Source organism: Conger conger, chromosome 3 (genome assembly GCF_963514075.1).
Source record: "Conger conger chromosome 3, fConCon1.1, whole genome shotgun sequence".
Classification (NCBI taxonomy): Eukaryota; Metazoa; Chordata; class Actinopteri; order Anguilliformes; family Congridae; genus Conger; species Conger conger.
The window spans coordinates 38,437,273-38,457,391 of NC_083762.1; the positions used below are offsets into that span (position 1 = coordinate 38,437,273).

A 20,119-nucleotide genomic window follows, 5' to 3' on the forward strand; every position below is an offset into this window, starting at 1 on the left:
GAACCTTAATTGTTGTCTCTGTGACTTGTGTATCAGTATTTTAGTTGGCTAGGTAAGCAGTGTTTGGATAGTTAACTTTGGTGACTTTTGCTCTGTTTGTTTGTTTGTTCAAAAAAAAAAAAAAAAAAAAAAAAAAAAAAAAAAAAAAAAATGGCCCTTGTCCTTATCTTTGTTGTACAGGTAGCAGTTGAAATTGTACTTACCTCTAGGGTCTTTCAGCGAACTTATCCCTGGTTATGGGTATGCACTTTGTTGTACGTCGCTCTGGATAAGAGCGTCTGCCAAATGCCAATAATGTAATGTAATGTAATGTAATGAGTTAGATTTCCAACAGGTGGCGCTGTATTTATTCCGACTGACATATATTGTTTTCCACTGATCCGGAAGAAGAAGAGCTACGTGCTATTACAACACAGACCCAGCTGTAGTTGGTACCGTTAGCTCTCTTTCGTAGTTGGGTCTCCAGCTTGTTTGATATATAAAAAAATCAGACTTGATTGACCATTGATTACAGAATACGCCATTGTTAGTCCCATTCTTTGCAAATGGCGGGTACTGCGTTGAAAAGGCTGATGGCCGAGTACAAACGTAAGTAACTTCGCTGTATTGCTACCTAGCTAGGTAGCTAGCTAATGTTGTTATCTAATCTGTGACTTAAAGCTACGATGGTAACTGAAGTCACAGTATCACAGATGAATTCCGTTTGTTGTTGACTGTCAGGACAACTATGTTGCATTGCGTCGTCAGTAGTTATCGCTCACTTTTAGTTGGTTCCCAGACTTGTGAGATGGTTAGCGTAGCTAGCAGCACTGGCAAACATATCTACTTCGGTAAACTGGTTAGTTAGCCAATAGTTAACTTTGTCCGGATGTTAGCTACGAAGCGAAAACGTATATAATACTGACAGCTCACGTGTGACGATTGTGGTTGGTCGGTCAGTCTCTCCTTTTCAAATACAATTTCTTTAAGATGTATGTGGTCTCTGCGTTCAGCAACATTAATCCACTCGTAAGCTGCTCAGATATTTTAGCTCAGTTTTGTTATACGTGTGAACGACATCCGATATTTCCATAACCTAACTTGTTAGCTTGCGAGCTGATTTCTACATATTTGTTCGCTTTTTTTATATGTTAAACGGGGAAACAATTTGTACCCGTGGTTCCTTTCCCGCAGTGTCGGGCTGTGAAATATTATATGTGTAATTTTAGATTGCAAAGTGTATTGATGAAATAGCTGTTGAAAGTTTCAAAGAGTATCCCAGTGCTTTTAAATGGCAACACGTCTCGCGTGTTTGAAGGCAGCAAACCATACTTCTCAAAATTAGGTCGATATGAAATGGGCATAGGAGGCTAAGTTAGCCTGTCTGTAAGAATAATATTAGCGAGCTAGCAGATGATCTTACAACATTTAAACCGACCTTCTCTAGGTGGAGCAGTTGGACTGTGTTTGATGGATCTGGGAAACAAGAACGTCATGACCGAGTTTACAGGTTGCTTCAACTGCAGTGCATATTACCGATTCAATATACAGTGCCCGTAAGTGTTTGGACAGTGACACATTTTTTTCTTTTTTTTTCTTTCTTTTTTTTTCGATCTCTACTCCGGCAAACTGTTGAAATGGAACAATCACTATTTCTTTTTACATTCATATCGTGTGAACAGAGTAGGAATTGTTGCCGTTTTTATACATAGAAGTACCCACAATTTTAGGGGACTAAAAGTAATTGGACATTTTGCTGCTCAAATATTTCTTGGTTATGTGTCATACGTTTCATCGTTGGTTCATTGATAAAATGCTAGCAAAAGTTCTAGAATTGATTCTAGGAGTGCCATCTGCATTTTGAGTCTCTTGTGGCCATCATTAGGCAAAAACAACAACAACAATAAATCAACCAGAGCCATACTAAAAAATGTAGGTTTGTCCAAATCAACAGTTTTGTACATTTAGAAGTAAGAAGGCACCCCTGAGCTCAGCATTGACAAATTACCTGGTAGACCACAGAAGGCCAGTGTTGTGGATGGCTGAAAAATCCTTGCCAACATAACCTCAGAGATCAGCATCACCACAAGATGGAAACCTCAAGAATAGAAAGGCCAGGTTACAGTTTGCAAAAAATGTACATAAAAAAACCTGTAGAATTCTGGAACAAAGTGTTATTGACAGATGAGACGAAGATCAAACTGTACCCGAGTGATGGCAAGAGGTGTGGTGGAAAAAATAAGAACAGCTTATGGTCAATTCCATGGTAACTCATGTTACATTTAATGAGATATTGACTTCATTTTGATGCTGGTATTTTGTTGCCTAGTTGCCCTGAAGGCAGATTTCCACCAGTGGTATGTGACAATGACAGATGCTAGGTCACAGAAAAAGAACCCAAACATCTACTTTTGTATCATTTTTGCAGACATTTAATATTGGTGACTCCTGTTACAAAAAACAAAAACAAATGACATGGCTATAATGCTATATATAGTTTGTAAAATGATCCTCGTATTGAACAACCATGGTACAAATTGTGCTGTATTTGTATGGCATTGGCAAGCAAGTAGCAAGATCGCATTCAGATATTTACATAGTTATCAATCATGAGGCCACTCACGTTATCACAACTCACACTAGGTTATGTCCAAGAAGAAGGAAGTTTTATTTCTCAGTGTAAATGAACATATAATTGATTTCCTGTTCAAGTTTAAGCAATACCATTCATAACTTTGAACAGACTAAGTAACAAAACCTGCCGTATATAGATGTATAACTCGCATTGTACGGATAAAAAAAACCCTAAAAAACTAATTCTACTATTCCAATTCAATCCATACATTGAGGAGGGAATAAACTTTCAGATTTCGATTTTGTTAAGGTTAGAGTTACATGAGGACTATTTTTATATATATATATATATATATATATATATGTGTGTCACTGTCCAAATACTTACGTACTGCACTGCAATCAATTTATGAAAAATTAATGAATGATTTTAAACTGCCAGTCAATTACCCAATAGTGCATTGGGTCATTTATTTTTTTCAACAGGTTACATTTTTGTCTCGGTAGGTTATATTATATGTCAGTCTTTGACAGTGTGACTTAAGTTCAGTTTACTGTTCCCTGTTTTCTCACAGAGCTAACTCTCAATCCTCCAGAAGGAATTGTGGCAGGTAAGCCCTTTATAATATTGATACTTGTGTAGGGCTTAAATGGACCATCTAGACCTGGTATCATCAACTATGGCCCTCGAATCCAAATCCAGCCCTGGCTTTTTTTTTTGTCTTTTTTTTTGTCTTTTTTTTTTCCTTTCTCTTACATAAGTAGTGTTTATGATTGGCCAGTCTTCACACCTGACTCTCAGTCAGAGGGTGGAAAAGCTGCTGTTCTTGGCTCTTGAGGAGCGTGAGTTGATGATCCCTGATCTAGACATTGATGGTCATGATTGGAGAGTAACATTTTTCAAGGTGCATAATGAGGAAGTTCCTGTTTGGGGTTTGTTCGGGGACAGCCTATAGCCTAGTGGCTAAGTTGCTTGACTGGGACTCAGAAGGTTGGCGGTTGGTAGTTCAAACTGCAGTGTAACCACTATAAGATCCATGCGGCTGTGGGCCCTAACCGTGGCCCCTGCTTAGTCCAATCAACTGTAAGTCGCTTTGAAGCGTCAGCCAACTAACTAGTGTATATTTATACATTTTATACCAACTCACAAGACTTCTTTTAAGGTTATGCTACGGGGCAGAATTGTGAAGTCGTGAGAATTGAGGCACTCATTCATAGTCATACCTCTGTTTTATCCTTCAGCAATTTGCATGTAAATGAGTAGACATTGAAAGAAAATCTCCTCCGATAAGAGAATCCTAAGAACAAATTGGTCATGTAATGAACAGTGCTCTCAACTCTTTCAATGAAGACACTGCTCAATGTTGAAATGTATGCTATGAGTTTAAGTATCTCACAGATCTTTTCAAAGTAATACAATTTCCCCTTGCATTTGAATAGGTCCTGTTAATGAAGAGAATTTCTTTGAATGGGAAGCATTGATCATGTAAGTGCTCTTGATACTTATCTGTTTGGCAAGAGAATGTTGCTTGTGTCAATTCCATATGAACTACCATGATTTCTTTGTCACATGCATTTCTTACTCTGAAAGATTTAACAGTCAGCGAAATGTATTTATGGCCCAGCTGCTATGTGTGTAACTGCTACTTTAATCTGACGTCCATGCTAAGAGAGCAAATGTAAGCGTCGCTCTTGTGATCCAGCATTCAGCAGTTGAGGGGGCAACATTCCTTGTGGAATTCTGGACAGATTTGGAGAAGCAGTGCAGATCCTATAATGAGAAGCTTGGGAGCATGGTGTTTGCTTGTGCATAGACTTGGCTCACTTGCAGCATCTCATTCGGTCCAGAGCTCATATCCAGTGTATGACTCTCAATGTTTGTTTGTGCAGTTCCAGTTGAATTAACGTAATGGGTAATTTTAATCTTCTCACTGGCACAACCTGTGAAAGGGAGAAAAGATTGTGAAGAACCTGCTTTGAGTCAGGTATCCAAAGCCAGCTCATGCAGGGGGCCATGTGTGCATGTTGTCTGCAGATAGCTGTTTCTTGGGTTTTAGCTTGCAAAAATAATCAAAATGGTTCTAAACCAATCTTCATACATGTTTTGTGGGGGCTTCCTGAAGTGGGGAACTTTAACTGCCCTGTGCACTTTTCCAAACTAATGAAGAATAAATTCTCACCATGAAGTTTAAAATGACTAACATTTGACAATATGCAAAACTTTTAATGCTGTATACAAATGTTTAATCTCAGAGATGTAATACAAGTGGCAGAATACTGTTTTATATTTTGAACCTGACTGTATGAACATGGCTACAGTAAATTTAAGTGAAGTGAGGGCACTGGCTAATTTATCAGCCATTGGCGTCTTTGTCACAGAGGGCCAGTTTAATTTAGTTTATAATTTGCACCAGTCAAGTAGCCATAGATTGTATTTTTTGCCAATTGTGCTTTTGCAGTAGTTTCTTCACTATTTTACACTCCCTGACTCACCACCATGATTAGCCTTATAGTTATAGATAGTGTTGTGTTTTGTATTAGCTATTGTATTGTTGTACTCAGGGTATTCTAGCTGCAAACTGTGGTATGCTAGTTTGGAAGTTGATGTATTCTTCAAGGGTTCCAATTGTATCTGTATGGTCACACTAGGACTCGGAACCGTACTGTCCTCTCAGATCCTCTTCACACTTGTACTTGTGTTTGATCTGCACTTCGTTGTATGTCGCTCTGGATAAGAGCGTGTGCTAAATGCCTAATAATGTAATGTGATAATGTGAAAACACTAATTCCATGGTGCTGCGGCTTTGAAGGGAGTTTTAGGCATTCTGAATTGTACGTGTTAATACAGACGGGTTTGTTATTATTGTTGACAGACAGTCAACAGTCATTTTGTAGGCATAATGTATCAGCAGCCCTCTGAGCTGTCTGTAATTGTGTTCTCCTTTCTGTCCTGCAATTTAAATCTCTGTAGCCTGGAATGTCCCAAGGGAAATGACAATGCAGGGGAGCGCATTCCTCAGTGTACACGACAGTTCCTCATATTTACGCCTCACGGAGGAAGTCTCCTCTCGCAGGGCCCTCAGTCTTTGCATCCCACTGGTAAACGAACGATTTGAGCACCCAAGTTCAGCCAAACAACTGTGGGCTTAGTCTCTACAAGCAACAAATTGAGTACATTTTGTGTGTGTGTGTGTGTGTGTGTGTGTGTGTGTGTGTGTGTGTGTGTGTGTATATGTGGATATTTTTTCAAGATCTTTAGGTTACAGACAGAAGTGTGTGTCCAGATCAAAGGAGAAGAGAAGCCGAGATGAGGATGTGTAATAGTGGAATAACTGCCAGCTGTGGTTAATCTGTCAGTGGACAGACTGATTTACTGGTCTGATTGAAATTTGTTTCGTGCCGATTAACACCAATCAAAACAAGGAAGATGAGTTAGGCTTTCCATCATTTTCATGGTTTCAGCTTTGTAGGAAATTGGATATCACAAGTGATTTATCATGTCCGCGATTGATATCACTATGCAGGAGATTGATCAGTGGAAACATAAAGGCATACATTTGCATGTGAAATGTTCAAGTGTAGTTCATGCAATGTTCATGCACTTGGAACTGAGAGTGTCGGAAGAGCAAAGGAATTCAGTCATCGCTTTGTGGTCGATCTTGTTTGGGTTCTATTCATTTGTACGTACTGTTTTTAGATGGCATGTGGCTGATGCACCTCTGTGGGAAATATTCATAAGAAATAATAATGGAGCTGTTTATTTACAATTCCGTATTTCTAAGTGAATGCGTATTGCAAATTTTTTAGTCATAAATGGGCTAATTTATTTTTCACAACCTTTCTTGTGGTTTGTACCAAGAGACAGGGTTAGGGTTATCGCTACCTGGCTTAGCAGAAGTACCTTCAGGACACGTATGGCTCTCACAGATTCAGCGCAGTGATACAGCTTTGTTCGTCAGGTGAAACTGGGTGTAGAGGGAGATCCAGAGGCATCTGTGGAAGTGGCACTGCAGTCCACAAACTGCTGTCGTGTTATTAATGGTGTAGGCTTGAAGTGTGCATTCGTACCCTGCTCTTAGCATGAAGGCACTCGTAATCCTCTCTAAAATGGGGGCAAATTACTTCCAACCAGTCTGTACAGGTATGAGTAACTGCAAGAGACGCAAATGGCACCATTACCTGGGAGACGAGGTTAAATAAGTTGGTTTGCATGTCTACTATTGGTGAAACCATATTCATGGGAAGTTTGTGATTGGTCTTGTTTGATTGACGAGACTTGTGATTGGTCTTGCTGTAGAACAAAAGTGTCTGTGTTTGTCAGAACTGTAGTCTTGGGCACGCTCACAGGACCAATTGCCATTCCTTCAAGGATTGGATGCCAATATCTCTGGAAGAACATTGCAACACAGGCTTACTGCTTAGCGCTTCTCAAGCCTTGCTGTTCAAAGAAAGTCTTTATTTTCAAAATTGCAGAAACGTCGGAAAAGCCCAATAATTTTAACAAACATGCCTGGAAGTAGCTTTAATGTTTCCTGTTGCAGGAGGATGAATGTTGTGAAATGTTGTGAAGTCTCCAGCAACGGATTTATTCTAAAATGGCCTCGCCAAATGTTCTCTCCTCTTTTCATAATTCCAAGTATTAAGCTTGCCTTGGAAATTTGTGTTGTCTATTAAATGCCTCGGTTTTCACAAGAGGCCTTTTGTGGGTCAATGAGCAAACAAAGCATAAATATGTCCTTACTAGTGACTTGGCATTGGACACTTGGTTGCTTAACATTTGAAAACTGCTTATGGCATAAGAAAGAAATAGCATGTCAGCTGAAATTACAATTGCAATTAAGATATAAGTAGTAAATCCACCCAACCTGGATCCTACTTCACAGTGCTAAGAACTAAGTTCAGCTGTAGTGCATAGCTGGTCTGATGGAGATCTCCACTGGGGCTGACGACCTAAATGAAAAATGTAATAAGTGGTAGATGCCATAGTATTAAATAGGAAATTATAGTTTGGGCCTTTTACCTCAGTAAGTGAATGCTGAGTTGCATTGAAGATGACATGTGCTAAGGATTCTCTGATACAACAAAGTGCCTGATTTTTACACTGCATTGCACTTTGTGTACTCCTCACACAGTATTCATTTGCTCCGTTTCTATGATTAAATCCCTATAACACCATTGTACCTCAACAAAATGACCACCTAATGTCTGGTATTATAGGTAATATGCTAAGAGTTTATACTGGTTTCTCCTCACAGCTTTGGTGAGGTCAGTCTTTCTATTGCATGTAAGCTTTCTTATGCCTCTGAGCCTTTTCATTTCAGGATTTATTTTTTATTCGGAGAGGCTATATCATCGTGAGATGAAAGGTTTTGAAACAATGTGGGCAAAATGTCCATGGAGAAAATTGAGGCCACACAAGATCTTTGCCTGATATGCTAAATAATATTTTACTTGTGATAACAGTATACTCGTGCAGTGAATTGTCTCTGAATGAGAATTGAATTCCTCTGTCATATTTAGCATGTTTGTGTTGCACTTGTTTTCTGGGATTTCTTTTTTGTTTAACTTAGAATGCAATGTCCATACCAATAAATCCATACAAATGTTTGCTACATGCTGGAATTTAACGACTGAACTGCGGAAATGGCCCCTGCTTCAGGGCTATTCCGAGATGGGGGTAGCAACTCAAATTTTGTTCTAATTTCGTCTAATTGTTCTTTATATATTTAATAGAGAGCCTCATTATATCAGTTGTTCTAGAGGTAGAACAACTTTAAAAAAAAAAAAAAGGGGGGGGGGGGGGTTTGTGTTGATTTTGGAGCACTTTCATATTAAAGCAGGGAAAAACCTGAAAACATGTACTCTGACATAATTCTCTGTCTACTGAATCTGAACTCATTTTCATAATACAGCTCCAAAAAATGTCATGGTCATTCAATGCAAAATTTTGCCACTTGGCAGTTTCATTTCAATATTTGATGGCTTTCTACATCTTTGTATAACTTCCAAATTTCAAAGACTAGTAGATATTTTGGTTAAGAACATTAATTAAAAATTGGGTCCGGCCAGAAAATGATTGCATGTTGCATGTTGCATGTTGCATATTCAACCAAGTAGTTGAGGTGAAAAGTTTTAGATCAAAAAGAAATGGAGTTGATACTGTAATGCCTTTGCATGCTTTGATGATGCTTATATTATTCATTTTTAATAAATGTTTATATTATATTATATTGGTGTGAAAAAAGTATAACTAAATACAGAATGTAATGTTTTCATCATTGCTTTCTACAAAATATATATTTTTTTGCATGTTCTCTGTTGAATATCCAAGAACATTTACACAAGTTTGAGCAAAATTGAGCTGGTTACCCCCCCCCCCCCACCTCTGTTTGATTTTTCACGGAATGACACTTTGTTTGTCTACTGTGTGAAAATTGCATAAGTGGTGTTGTAAGTGTCACCAAGCAGTTTGTCAGGAGCAATTGGGGGTTAGGTGTCTTGCTCAGGGACACTTTGACACACCCAGGTGGGGCAGCCTTCCGACTGCCAGATGACCGTTCTTACCTCCTGTGCTAATGTTGCCTCCTTATTGTAAAGTACTGTACCCACAATCCCTTCCATCTTTAACAGATACATTGATCATATCGAACCCCCCAAGCGCTTGGGATCTGGCGGAAAGGATATAAGGAAACTGGCTTATCCTGAATATCATCTTTAACTGAAACATTTTGTCACACTTTATTTCTAAAGAGAGATCCAAAAAAAGAAGAAGAAAAAAACAACCTGTTCCCCCATTATATAATATAATAAAAATAGAGGGGTCATTAATACTGGTCCTGGAGAGCCACAGGGTTTGCGGTCTTTCGTTGTTACTCTGCATTTAATTCCATACACACCTCACCTTCTTTCTTGGGTTTGAATTGCTAGCTGATTTTAAGGTGAAAACCAAAACCAGCACACCCTGCAGCTTTCCAGGACCAGGTTTGCCAACCCCTGGTTTAGTTAAAGCAAAAAACAAAAAAAAAAAAAACTTGAGGTATATCGGAGCTCCCTGACCATGAGACACATAGCCCAATTTATTGAAACCTGTGGTACAGGAATCATTCAATCTGGCCCTCAAATTCAAATCCGGCCCTGGTTTTCTTTTCTCCTCAGTAATTAGTGCTACTGATTGGCCAGACTGTTTTTACACCTGACCCCCAGGTAAAGGGAGGGTGGAAAACCGGCAGTTCTCTGCCCTCGTGAACTGTGACTTCATGATCCCTGCTGTAGTACTTGCAGTGTAGACCGTGGATCTCAGAACAGGCCAGAGTAGGCATATGAGAACACTCATTGGTTCGGTGCCCTCTAAGGCAGTGGACACCAACTTTGTTTCTGGAGATCTACCATCTATAGGTTTTCACTCCAACTCTGACAAAGCCTGCTTCTTTCAACAGCTAGAGATCCGATTGAGCTGCTAATTAGTAGAATCAGGTGTGCCAAATGAGGGTTGAAGTGGAAAACCTTCAGGATGGTAGATCTCCAGGAACAGGGTTGGTGACCCCCTGCTCCAAGTAAAATCTATAGAGGCCTGGTTGATGTGGAGGCTTCCGTAATGGTTTTGAGATCCTGGTAGGTATGAGCATTGGTCATTACCATAGTTCTCAGGTTGAGTATGCTTTTACATCCTGTGCATAGGTAAATGTATTGGAATCTTTGTTGAATTGAGGGCCCAAGTTCACCCCTTGTCATACAGTTGAAAGCTATTATGATGATGGAAAATCAACTATACAAGAATCCCCACTCATGGTATGAAAAGGGTGTTCCTCGTCATTGGGTCATAGCATTTCTCATATGGCCATTCCACATTATTAGAATTATTAACTGTCTACTGTGTTCCCCTTTTCCCCCATATTTCCACTTTGGTGATCACAAATTTTGCTTTGGTGCACACTGGAGATTCCTCTACACAAGAGAAACCCTGCCACTGTCAACCCAATACCCTTACCGTTTCTAGGACTACTCAACAAATCGCATATACAGTAAATCCTCAAATTGTGTCTGGGATTCTATTTGAAGCCAGGCCTCGGATAATAGCCGGGGGCGTGGCCGATTCGGACAAATAAAGGCCGGCCCCCAAATACAAGCCGGGGTAATATTGCCTACAAGTAGGGCTATCAGTCCATGAGCACTAGAAGACATTGTTTCGATTGAACTCAATGAAATAAAAGAGCTCTTTTTAATATTTTATATTGTTGGTTGGTTTAGTACTGTTGCCAATGAAAAGTCGTTGTCCTACACCATGGGTCTCCAACACGTTGCTCTCAAGCTACCAGTCGCTTGCCGCCCGCTTCTAAGTAGCTTGCCAAAGGCTGAAGCAGTATACATTTAGACACAATTGTTGCCGCAAGGCATTCCAGCCTACAAATTTAATTAAAAGTAAATCAGGCAAAAAAATCAAGGTAAAAAAATCAAAAAACTCAATTTAGGCTACTTGGCTACACAATAAGGTTTCCATGTATTTACAGCACAGTGCACGTTCAATGAATGAATGAAAGCGGCTTCCTTGGCTCGCAATAAACAGACGGGTGGAAATCCCGACACTCTTTCAACTACATAAAACTTAACAGTGAACCATCAAATACCCCCCAGATTTCAGTGCCCATCAGTCCCAACATTTAGCAATAGAATCAAACAGTCCAAAAGTAAATTAAATCCCAATCCAAAGCGAAAATCTTTTGATAGCTGCTCCAAACAAAACGCATGTCTCACAATAAAACGCACTTCAGGAAAAAGATCCTTAACTTGCTGTTATCTACGCTAATTTGTTATTGTTCATGAAGGCGTGTCTGGCAAATTGTTATTTTATGGATTCTGGACTTGTATGTGATTTATTGTGTTTGAGAATATTTGCAATAAACTAAGTCTGTTAAGACTGACACTATGACTTACCAAACGGTGTTTAGCCTACACTAATTGATTTCTGAACGGTTACAGGAAGTGTTGGCCGACTTTAAGTGTAGCCTTTTACTTTATTTCTAAGAATAAAATTCTACAACAGAAGCCTAATAATAAATAAAGGCCTGCCTCGAATACAAGCCTGCCCCAAATAAAGGCCTGTGCTTTGTGCAGCCTAAGTAAATAAAAGACCCCGGACACAATTTGAGGATTTACGGTAAATATATGACGAATATAAATTACGGCTGGCAGAACAAATTTCACAATTCGAACAAAATTCAAGAAACATTTTTTAAATTTGCCCCCCTTTAGTCTCTACTATCTGCTGAACACTTCCTTTTGCCCTGGTTGAGTATCTCGGTTGCTTTGTAGCCATAGTAGCTACTTGTATACAAATGAGCCAATGAAGAGATTATCCCTGCTGAACATCTAAGGGGTAATGTATGAAAAGTGGGTGGATTCCATACAGCTGTTGCAGGGATTCAGCAGGAGGCTGCAGTAGTTTACAGGATTTGCTAAATGGATCACGGACATCACACGGCAGCTTGCATACAGCACCGGCCATAACCAAGCTGGTGGCACCTGAATCTCGTGCGTGACCACATTTTCTCTACCTGTTACACACACAATACCTTCTGAGCGCCAAGAGCCAATTGCACTAAACAGTCCTGGTAAGCGCGTGCATGCCTTTGATGGAATTAGCGTTTAATGATACGTTTGGCTTTGTGTTCTTCTGCGCTGTCTCTGTGTCTTTGTCTGTCAGCGGGGAATGTTAACGGAGTGGCACAGTTGCCAGTGTGTGTCGGCTGATTGTGTGTCGGCTGATTGTCTGATTGTGTGTCGGCTGATCGGGATCACTTGCTCACCCACATACAAGAGCTTCCTCATCCCTGTCCCGAGTGGCAAGACTTGTGACCTCTAAGCAAGACTTGCTTTATGTGTTCTAGAAGTTCTTTGTTTTATTCCTTCTGACTTTCTTATTGTATTAGTTTGGTTTTTGCTTCTTTTATTATCTAAATAAAAATAAAAAGTGTCAGTAGTTGGGCAGGACAGTGTACATAGAATAGTGTTTGTTAATGTAATTGCTCAGGCTACAGAAGATTTATGGTTCTGCTTCAGGTGAGAACAGGTATAGCTAGCCTGTGTTTGTGTTCCTGCTCTGGCCCTGTAATTCTCTTCTGCGCTTGTCTGTGTTTTTCATATTGAAGTGTGGTGTTTGTATGTTGGGTTTTTCAATCCCCTGGGCATTGTAATTACTTGTTAAAGGAGCTTGTTCACTTTAACTACATGTAATATGCTTTCAAATGTATTAAAATGGTAAAATCTTTCAGAGAAGAATATTCAAGTGTTTTTGGAACACTTGACAGCCCTTCTGTAAATTAGCCCTGGCATCTGCCATAGTAGTACTGTTCTCTGATTGGCCCATTTGAAGCCTTGCCCTTTGACCCGAGGGCCGCGCAGCTTTCGGGTGCGTCAGCCAATCAGGTGCGGAACCACTTTCACGTTGGTGCGTTACCGACTCCTGGAGTCTTATCCACATTGGCGCTGCAGGGTAGCGTCTGCATGCCTGCAGAGCTGGACCGCCGGCTCGCTCACCTTTCCCGCTCACACCGCGTTTCCGTTCTCTCTGTTCCAGGGGTCCCGAAGACACGTGCTTCGAGGGGGGAGTGTTTCCAGCCATTCTGAGTTTCCCGTCAGACTATCCTCTCAGCCCCCCCAAGATGAGATTCACCTGTGAAATGTTTCACCCCAACAGTAAGTATCCACCCCCCCTCCCAAACCTCAGGTTCAGTGAGGTTCATTAATGTTTTCGGTTAAGGGCGTGCCCTATTGATAAGTATTTGAATATTAAAGACAGAAGCAGTATCGGTAGTACGCAGCCCACGGCACTGAAGTGAGTCCCTGCATGTGTTTGGCCCCGGGCTCATCTCGCGCAGGAACATGAGAAAATAACCTCTGGGTTTGTTATACCGCAAATAATATATCGACTGACACCACAGAGGTTTTCCAGCACTGGTCTTAAGAGGCTCTGCCTCGCCCAGGATCTGAACCCGGCTGCCAGACCCAGTCTTGTTTTTCTTCTTCTTTTTTTTTTGTTCTGTTTCTGCTGCCCTCCTGCTCTTTCCCCCAGTGTTAATGCTCCTGCTCTTTCCCCCGGTGTTAATCCTCCTGTGATGCTGCCTAATGGCTCCAAACAGGGATAATGTGTCGGATTTGAGCTGGATGAAGGCTGGCTTTCATGATGGCTGAGCGGCGATAGCAGAAAGCCCACATGAAGGCCTCTCGAGGATATTGACGCACATTAAAGGCAGCGGTAATGAAAGGGGCGGCTAGCGCATTCCGAACTGTAGCGTCTTTAACAGCCTTCTCTCACCCCTTCATCCTAATGGTGGTGCCATGCGATACGCGCAGGTGCCAATTATAGCTTCGGCCTTGCGCAACGCGGGCCTGCTCTTCAATTTATCGCACCGTCGTGTTTTCCAACCCGTTTAGCCATCTGCAAAGCGGTGAAATCCTGGGTGCTGCTCGGTCTTTTTGTGTGTTGAGCCAAAGTACTGTGGCGTCACTTGTCTTTAAACTTGGACTTGTCACTAAGTCTGTGGTGGTCAGACTGCGGTCAGACTGACTCCTGTGTTTTGGTCAGGCTGTTGTGCTTTACGGTTGCGGTATTTGAGTAGAACAGGTTGTGGATTTGGGAAAGTGTTGGTGTGTGACACCGAGACAAGTACTGGGGTGCAGTGCTCTCTTCTGCTTCATGCCAAGGAGTTCAGTCACCAGCGTGACAAGAGGAGGAAATTACCTAAAGGATGCTTCATCAAGTGCAGATTACAGGAAATCCCTGACCCCTTTTCTAGAGATTATCTTAAATCCAGGGTAAAATGTGATTGGAAGGAAACTGGAGGAAATTAAATGATGGGTGAATTAGTTTTTCTGAGTTCACCCTGAATGTGCATATACCAGTCTTGATATTACTGTAGCCATGGTATTGCCAGTTCATTCTTATGTTCTACATTTGGACTATCTTTGTCATCTCTAAAGGAGAATCGTGGCTCCATATCGGTGAGGAACAGGAAAACTGTCAATAATATCACTCCGATCTGATTTCATGCAAAGTTTGTTCCTCCTCGAGGGCTGTTCTCAGTAGTCTGTTTTTCTGGAATAGTTTCTGGGATCAGGACTTCCTAGGCTCTTTATATGCATATATGTTTTTCTAGTCATAATTGTGATGACTGATTAATCTGTTTTAATTTGATGGTTGATTTGCCCTTTTGTGCTGGATGGAAGAAGCATGCTGATGAAATATTACTTCATATTTGTTTTAATTTTGCCAATCAGGACTGTGAATGTCATTTCAGACTGAATGTTCTGATGCTTTTTAATGCAGAAACCGCCTTCCTCTTATTAGCCTAGCCCATATTAGCACCTTAGACTAATGTTGGCCTTTGAGATCACCTCTAAATAGGTCATGGTGATGTTTAACTAGCCTTGGAAAGGTGGTGATTTTTGTCGGCTTGCTCGCACATCCCCCCAACCGCATACTTCTAATTAGCAGCTCAATAAGATCTCTAGCTGTTGAATGAGGCAGGCTTTGTTAGAGTTGGAGTGAAAACCTACAGACGGTAGATCTCCAGAAACAGGGTTGGTGTCCACTGCCTTAGAGGGCACCAAACCAATGAGTGTTCTCATCTGCCTACTCTGGGTCTCCTGCAGACGGAGGCCCTTTCCTTCACTCCTCCCTCCCTCATCCCCCATGCCTCCCCAGGGCTGTGGTCGTTTGGAACTCTTACCTTTTCGCTCTCCCAGCAAGCCCGAGCACTCTTGACGCAAAGGGCTCCGCGCTTAGGGAAACAAATCCCGATAAAGCGCTTCCTGCCGCGATGGTTATCGGCCAGCTGGGTCCCGTCGGGGATGTGAGATGGTGGCCTTATCAGATGGGGAGAGATAGCATCTGCAGTGGGTCTGCGGCAGGCGATATGACAGCGGGCGCGTTTTTGATGCCGGCATGGCTGATTCCATTCACCCCTCTTTCTCGATCCCTTACATTTTGCCCAGAGCGCGTCGCTAAGTATGGGGCGGTATTGAGACCAAGCGTGAATAGAGACTGATGTAAACTGTTGGCACGGCCCTTTGATGCCGTTCAAGGTGTCGCTTCGTGCATGAAGGTCTGCCGCTCAGACCTGGGTTACATTCGTAATGGTTTTGGATTCAAATACTTTCCTATACTTCACTGAGCTTGTCTGGTGTATTGGGACCTTGTAAATTCTCTCCAAAAATGCCACATTTCGGTCCTCTTGGTTGACTCAATTGCACCAAGTTCAATCGAGCATAGAAAAGTATTTGAATCCAAAACTGTTGCATATTTGACCTACGCCTGCTGACACCCGCTCTCCACGTGCTGCCGCCACACAGCCAGGAAACTGGGCCCAGCTGGCTAACTTCCTTCATCCCCCTGCCGTTATACTCGATCTCCCCGAACTTCCTCTCTGGATGCACCTCAGTTGCGTGAAAGAGTCCTGAAGTGCAGTTGGCCCTCTGCTCCTTCTTACCCGCAGTATACCCCGACGGCCGCGTGTGCATCTCCATTCTGCACGCCCCCGGAGATGACCCCATGGGCTACGAGAGCAGTGCCGAACGCTGGAGCCCCGTACAGAGTGTGGAGAAGATCCTCCTCTCTGTGGTCAGCATGCTGGCCGGTGAGTGTCCCCCCTGCTCCTGCCGATCTGCAGAGAACAGGCCTGGGTCCTATACATTATAGTTTTAGATTCAAATACTTTTCTATACTTTACTGAGCTTGTCTGGTGTATGGGAACCTATGAGACATTCTCAGAATGCCTTCTTGTCATCTTGGTTGGCTCACTTGCACCAGGCAAGATAAATCGAGCAATGAAAAGTATTTGAATCCAAAACAATTGCGTATCTGACCCAGGTCTGGCTGGGAGGATTTACATGGGTAGAGGTGGGAGATCTCTGATGGATTCAGATGGCTGCTGTATAGGGGAAAGGTGATCAAATGGCTATATGTGAGTCTTGGGTGAACATAGACCTCACGGGACTGCATCTTTAGCTAGGTAACCCTCTCTTTTAACCATGGGATGTGGATGGTTAGAGTTCTATTGATAAGTCGTGTCTGTTTTTCCCTGGTATAGAACATCACAATTACATAATTCAATTTGTCAGTAAATCCCTCAATCAGATATTGGTATTCTTATAGTTTTACAATCTCCTGAAGCAGATATGAATATTCTGAAAGTAGAAGAATGGAGCCACAGTACAGCAAATTATTTAGTTTTTTTATTACTACTCTGTTTTAGGGGCATTTTTCTTTCTGGAGCTTCACATACTTATTAATGACGATTTTCTTCTTTTCAGAGCCGAATGACGAGAGCGGAGCCAACGTTGACGCTTCCAAGATGTGGCGCGAAGAGCGAGAGCAGTTCTACATCATCGCCCAGCAGATCGTTCGCAAATCCCTGGGTCTCTAATAACGTTCTTCTCGCTCCCAATTCCTTTAAAGTTGTTTTTGTCACTCACTCCTGTGAAGACTCCGAAGAGAAAACGTATGCGATGGAGAATACATCCTTTCTCCTACCCCCCTCCCCCACAATTGCTTATCACAGTAGTACCCCATCCCCCTTTAGACTTGCTTATCAGAATTCTTCCTCCCTCTAGGACTATTATCACGAGGTGTTTCCGGTGGAGTCCGCTGTGGAGGATGCGCACAGTGTGTCGGTTCTGACCCGAGCATTAGTTTCTTCCTCTTCCCTTCTCCTTGAAGCACTTTAATTCTTCCCAAGGACACTTCGTAGCAATGTAGTCCGCTCCTGCTGTCTTTACAGAACACAACACTGACCTGGTTTGTTTTCAGTTTCATTCAAAGAACATTGCCCAGGACTTTTGCCATCTTGTAGGGAAGGACTATCTAGACGAGCCAGTGCTTCGTTTTTGGCGAGAGAGACGGCGTGGGAAACCTGCAGCGATTCATGGCGTCTCTGTAGTCAAACTGCTTTCTCCCACTGTTTAGTCTATACATTTACACTTGCTTTCCTGTGGGAAGGATCACTCCATAATGGAGGTACTTTTAAGGACTCTGTCAATGTGTTATATTGTTATATGGCGCTATAGCTTTAGTAAGGAGTTGATTATTCCTTATAAAATTTACTGGGGGGGGGGGGGTTACCCACTGGAATTTCTATTATTTTGGATGCATCTGTCTAACGTAACGGTGTCACCAAAATGTTACGTTTGAACAGATAGTTAAGATCGGTCATATTTAAGTGGCTTTTTCTGTGTGTACTTTACAAAGCGCTCATTTTCCAGCCCAGGTTCAGTTGAACATTCATGTTGGAGTAATCTTTGTCGCTTGATGGACAATCATGGAGATCCAACCGGATATGAAGCTGTGTCAGAGACAGCACTCTGGGTTAAACTGGGACAAAGTTAGTGAAGTAACAGGCATATTACTGGAAAATAGTCGTTTCCAGCTTCAAATATATCTCACCAGCATATGTCTGCCAGCAGTGCTTGCTTGTCTTTTATTTCTCAGTCATTTTAGATCCTTTCATGTGTGTTTTAAGAATTTGATCTGAACTCAGAATGTGTAAACTGGGTTGAGAGGACTTGTGGATCCCATGTTGTATTTTACTCATTCTAACGTTCCTCAACATTTCTTAGCCTTCATTCTAACACTGCACATAGTGCTTTTGTAGGAACTACAGGAGGTATTATGACAGAAATTGCCTTGTGTCATTTTATTATTTGGCGATGATTTTGAAATAAAGGAGAGGACATTCCTCTGCCAGAACATTTTCTGGTGGCCTATTTCTGATCTGTGAACTGCATGTGTGAATGAGTAGTGTATGTGTGTGTATGTGTGTGTATGTGTGTGTATGTGTATGTGTGTGTGTATGTGTGTGTGTGTGTGTGTGTGTGTGTGTGTATGTGTGTGTATGTGTGTGTATGTGTGTGTATGTGTGTGTATATGTGTGTATGTGTGTGTGTGTGTGTGTGTGTGTGTGTTGCAATTACATAAACAGTGTAATATGTACATTTCTATGGAGCTGAGACCAATGGCCGAGTACCAAGGAACAAATTGCCTGTTGTGCCTATCTGTTGTGCGTCAGACCGTATTTGCATATTGTTGCAATTTGTTTGCATATTGTTGGGTTCTCTTCAGTTTATACTTTACAGGCTACACTAGTTTTACTGGAATGTTTTAAGATCAGTGACATTTCCACATCGACCTCATTACTTTTGAGTTTAGTATGTTTTACACCCTGGGGCTATTTCAAAGATTCACCTTTCACTGCTGCATACTCGGTACAGTCAAACGGTGACCCTCAATCCTGGTCCTGGAGTCTACTGTGTTTTGCATTTGCCTTATGATCAGCAGTTTCCAGACCCAAGAATCCAGATGACCTGAATTAGCTGTGTAGTCAACTGCTTTGACTGATCAATTGCTGTGCTAACAACAAAAGCCAGCAGACCCTGCGGCTCTCTAGGACCAGGATCAAGGATCACTGCAGTAGAACCATATCAGGAAACTGAGTAATTCCAGGGGTAAGTGGAATGAATGTTGGGTGAACATGATGAAGCCTTTCATTCCCCCTAGAGTGACTGCGCACTGGAAAGGTGTAAGGGAAATGTGGTTTGGGTGTGGTCTCCAGGCCTCTGGTCTAGATGAAGGTCTCTTGTCTCTCATCAAAGAGCCGTCTGCGACAGTTCCCCTCTCTTTTATGTTCGACACCATATTAATCATTTGCTAATGCAGTCTGCCTGCATGTTTGCTGTTCTAATGAAACTAAAACATGCTGGGGTTGCCAGATAATTTGTCTCCTAATGTGTCTTTATGGAATCGACACCGAAGTGAAGGGTATCCAAAATACAATTTTTTTTGGTCATCATCCGGTCCTTTTTGACACCTGAAAACAGGCACCAACCAACATTTCTGGCCCTTTTCCAGTATGACCATGTCAAGAGAAGACCAAAGCCTGACTCCTACCAGTGATGTTACAGTGATGTGTTGTGATGGGGAAACCATCATGAGTATGGTGGGCTGTGGAATGGTATGGTATAGCAGACAGGAATCATGAGTGTGACATCTACCAAAAATAAAAAGGGTATTCTATGTTATCTCCTATTAATGACTTTCTTTTTTATGTAGCTGAATACAGTACATTGAACCAATATTCGAACCAATATACAATAAATGATCCAGTAGACACTGCATAGATTGAACCATTCGAAACAAGACACACTCGCACCCCTTTTTTCTCTCTTCCTTCTATAGGCTACTATTGTTATTTTTTCTCCGAGTGGTTTTATTTATTTTTGGCCTATTTATCTTTATTATTTTTGTATCATGCAGTCATCAGAACTATATGTGTTGCAGTACAGTATCTGCTGAATCATTTATGGTATTGGGGACACAACATGCGGAAGTGAAGTTTAAAAATTGTCACAAATTGATGAAGTGTAGTGAATTGCAGAACTGGGAAGTCGCATAATTTGGGGAGGGGGAAACAATTAAAAAACATAATTGAAAGAATTAACTTTTTTTTAGTCTTAAACAAAATCAAGTACTCACACTGGCAAGAAAAATGGTCGCAATATGCGACTGCTTAGTCACAGT

The 20,119-nt window shown here is 41.6% G+C and overlaps 1 protein-coding gene across 2 annotated transcripts; it reads left to right on the forward strand.

Annotated features, from left to right (window-relative positions):
- The first annotated feature begins 388 nt into the window (after positions 1-388).
- ube2g2 (ubiquitin-conjugating enzyme E2G 2 (UBC7 homolog, yeast)) lies at positions 389-18,294 on the forward strand. 2 transcript variants are annotated; one of them, XM_061236147.1, is made up of 7 exons: positions 389-588; positions 1,427-1,489; positions 3,129-3,164; positions 3,994-4,039; positions 13,127-13,245; positions 16,044-16,184; positions 16,861-18,294. In XM_061236147.1, exons 1-7 carry the CDS (start codon positions 546-548, stop codon positions 16,971-16,973), a joined length of 561 nt encoding a protein of 186 aa, XP_061092131.1. In that variant the 5' UTR covers positions 389-545; the 3' UTR covers positions 16,974-18,294. The 2 variants fall into 2 exon arrangements, with proteins under 2 accessions (XP_061092131.1, XP_061092132.1); XM_061236148.1 differs by lacking the exon at positions 1,427-1,489.
- Positions 18,295-20,119: the final 1,825 nt, after the last annotated feature.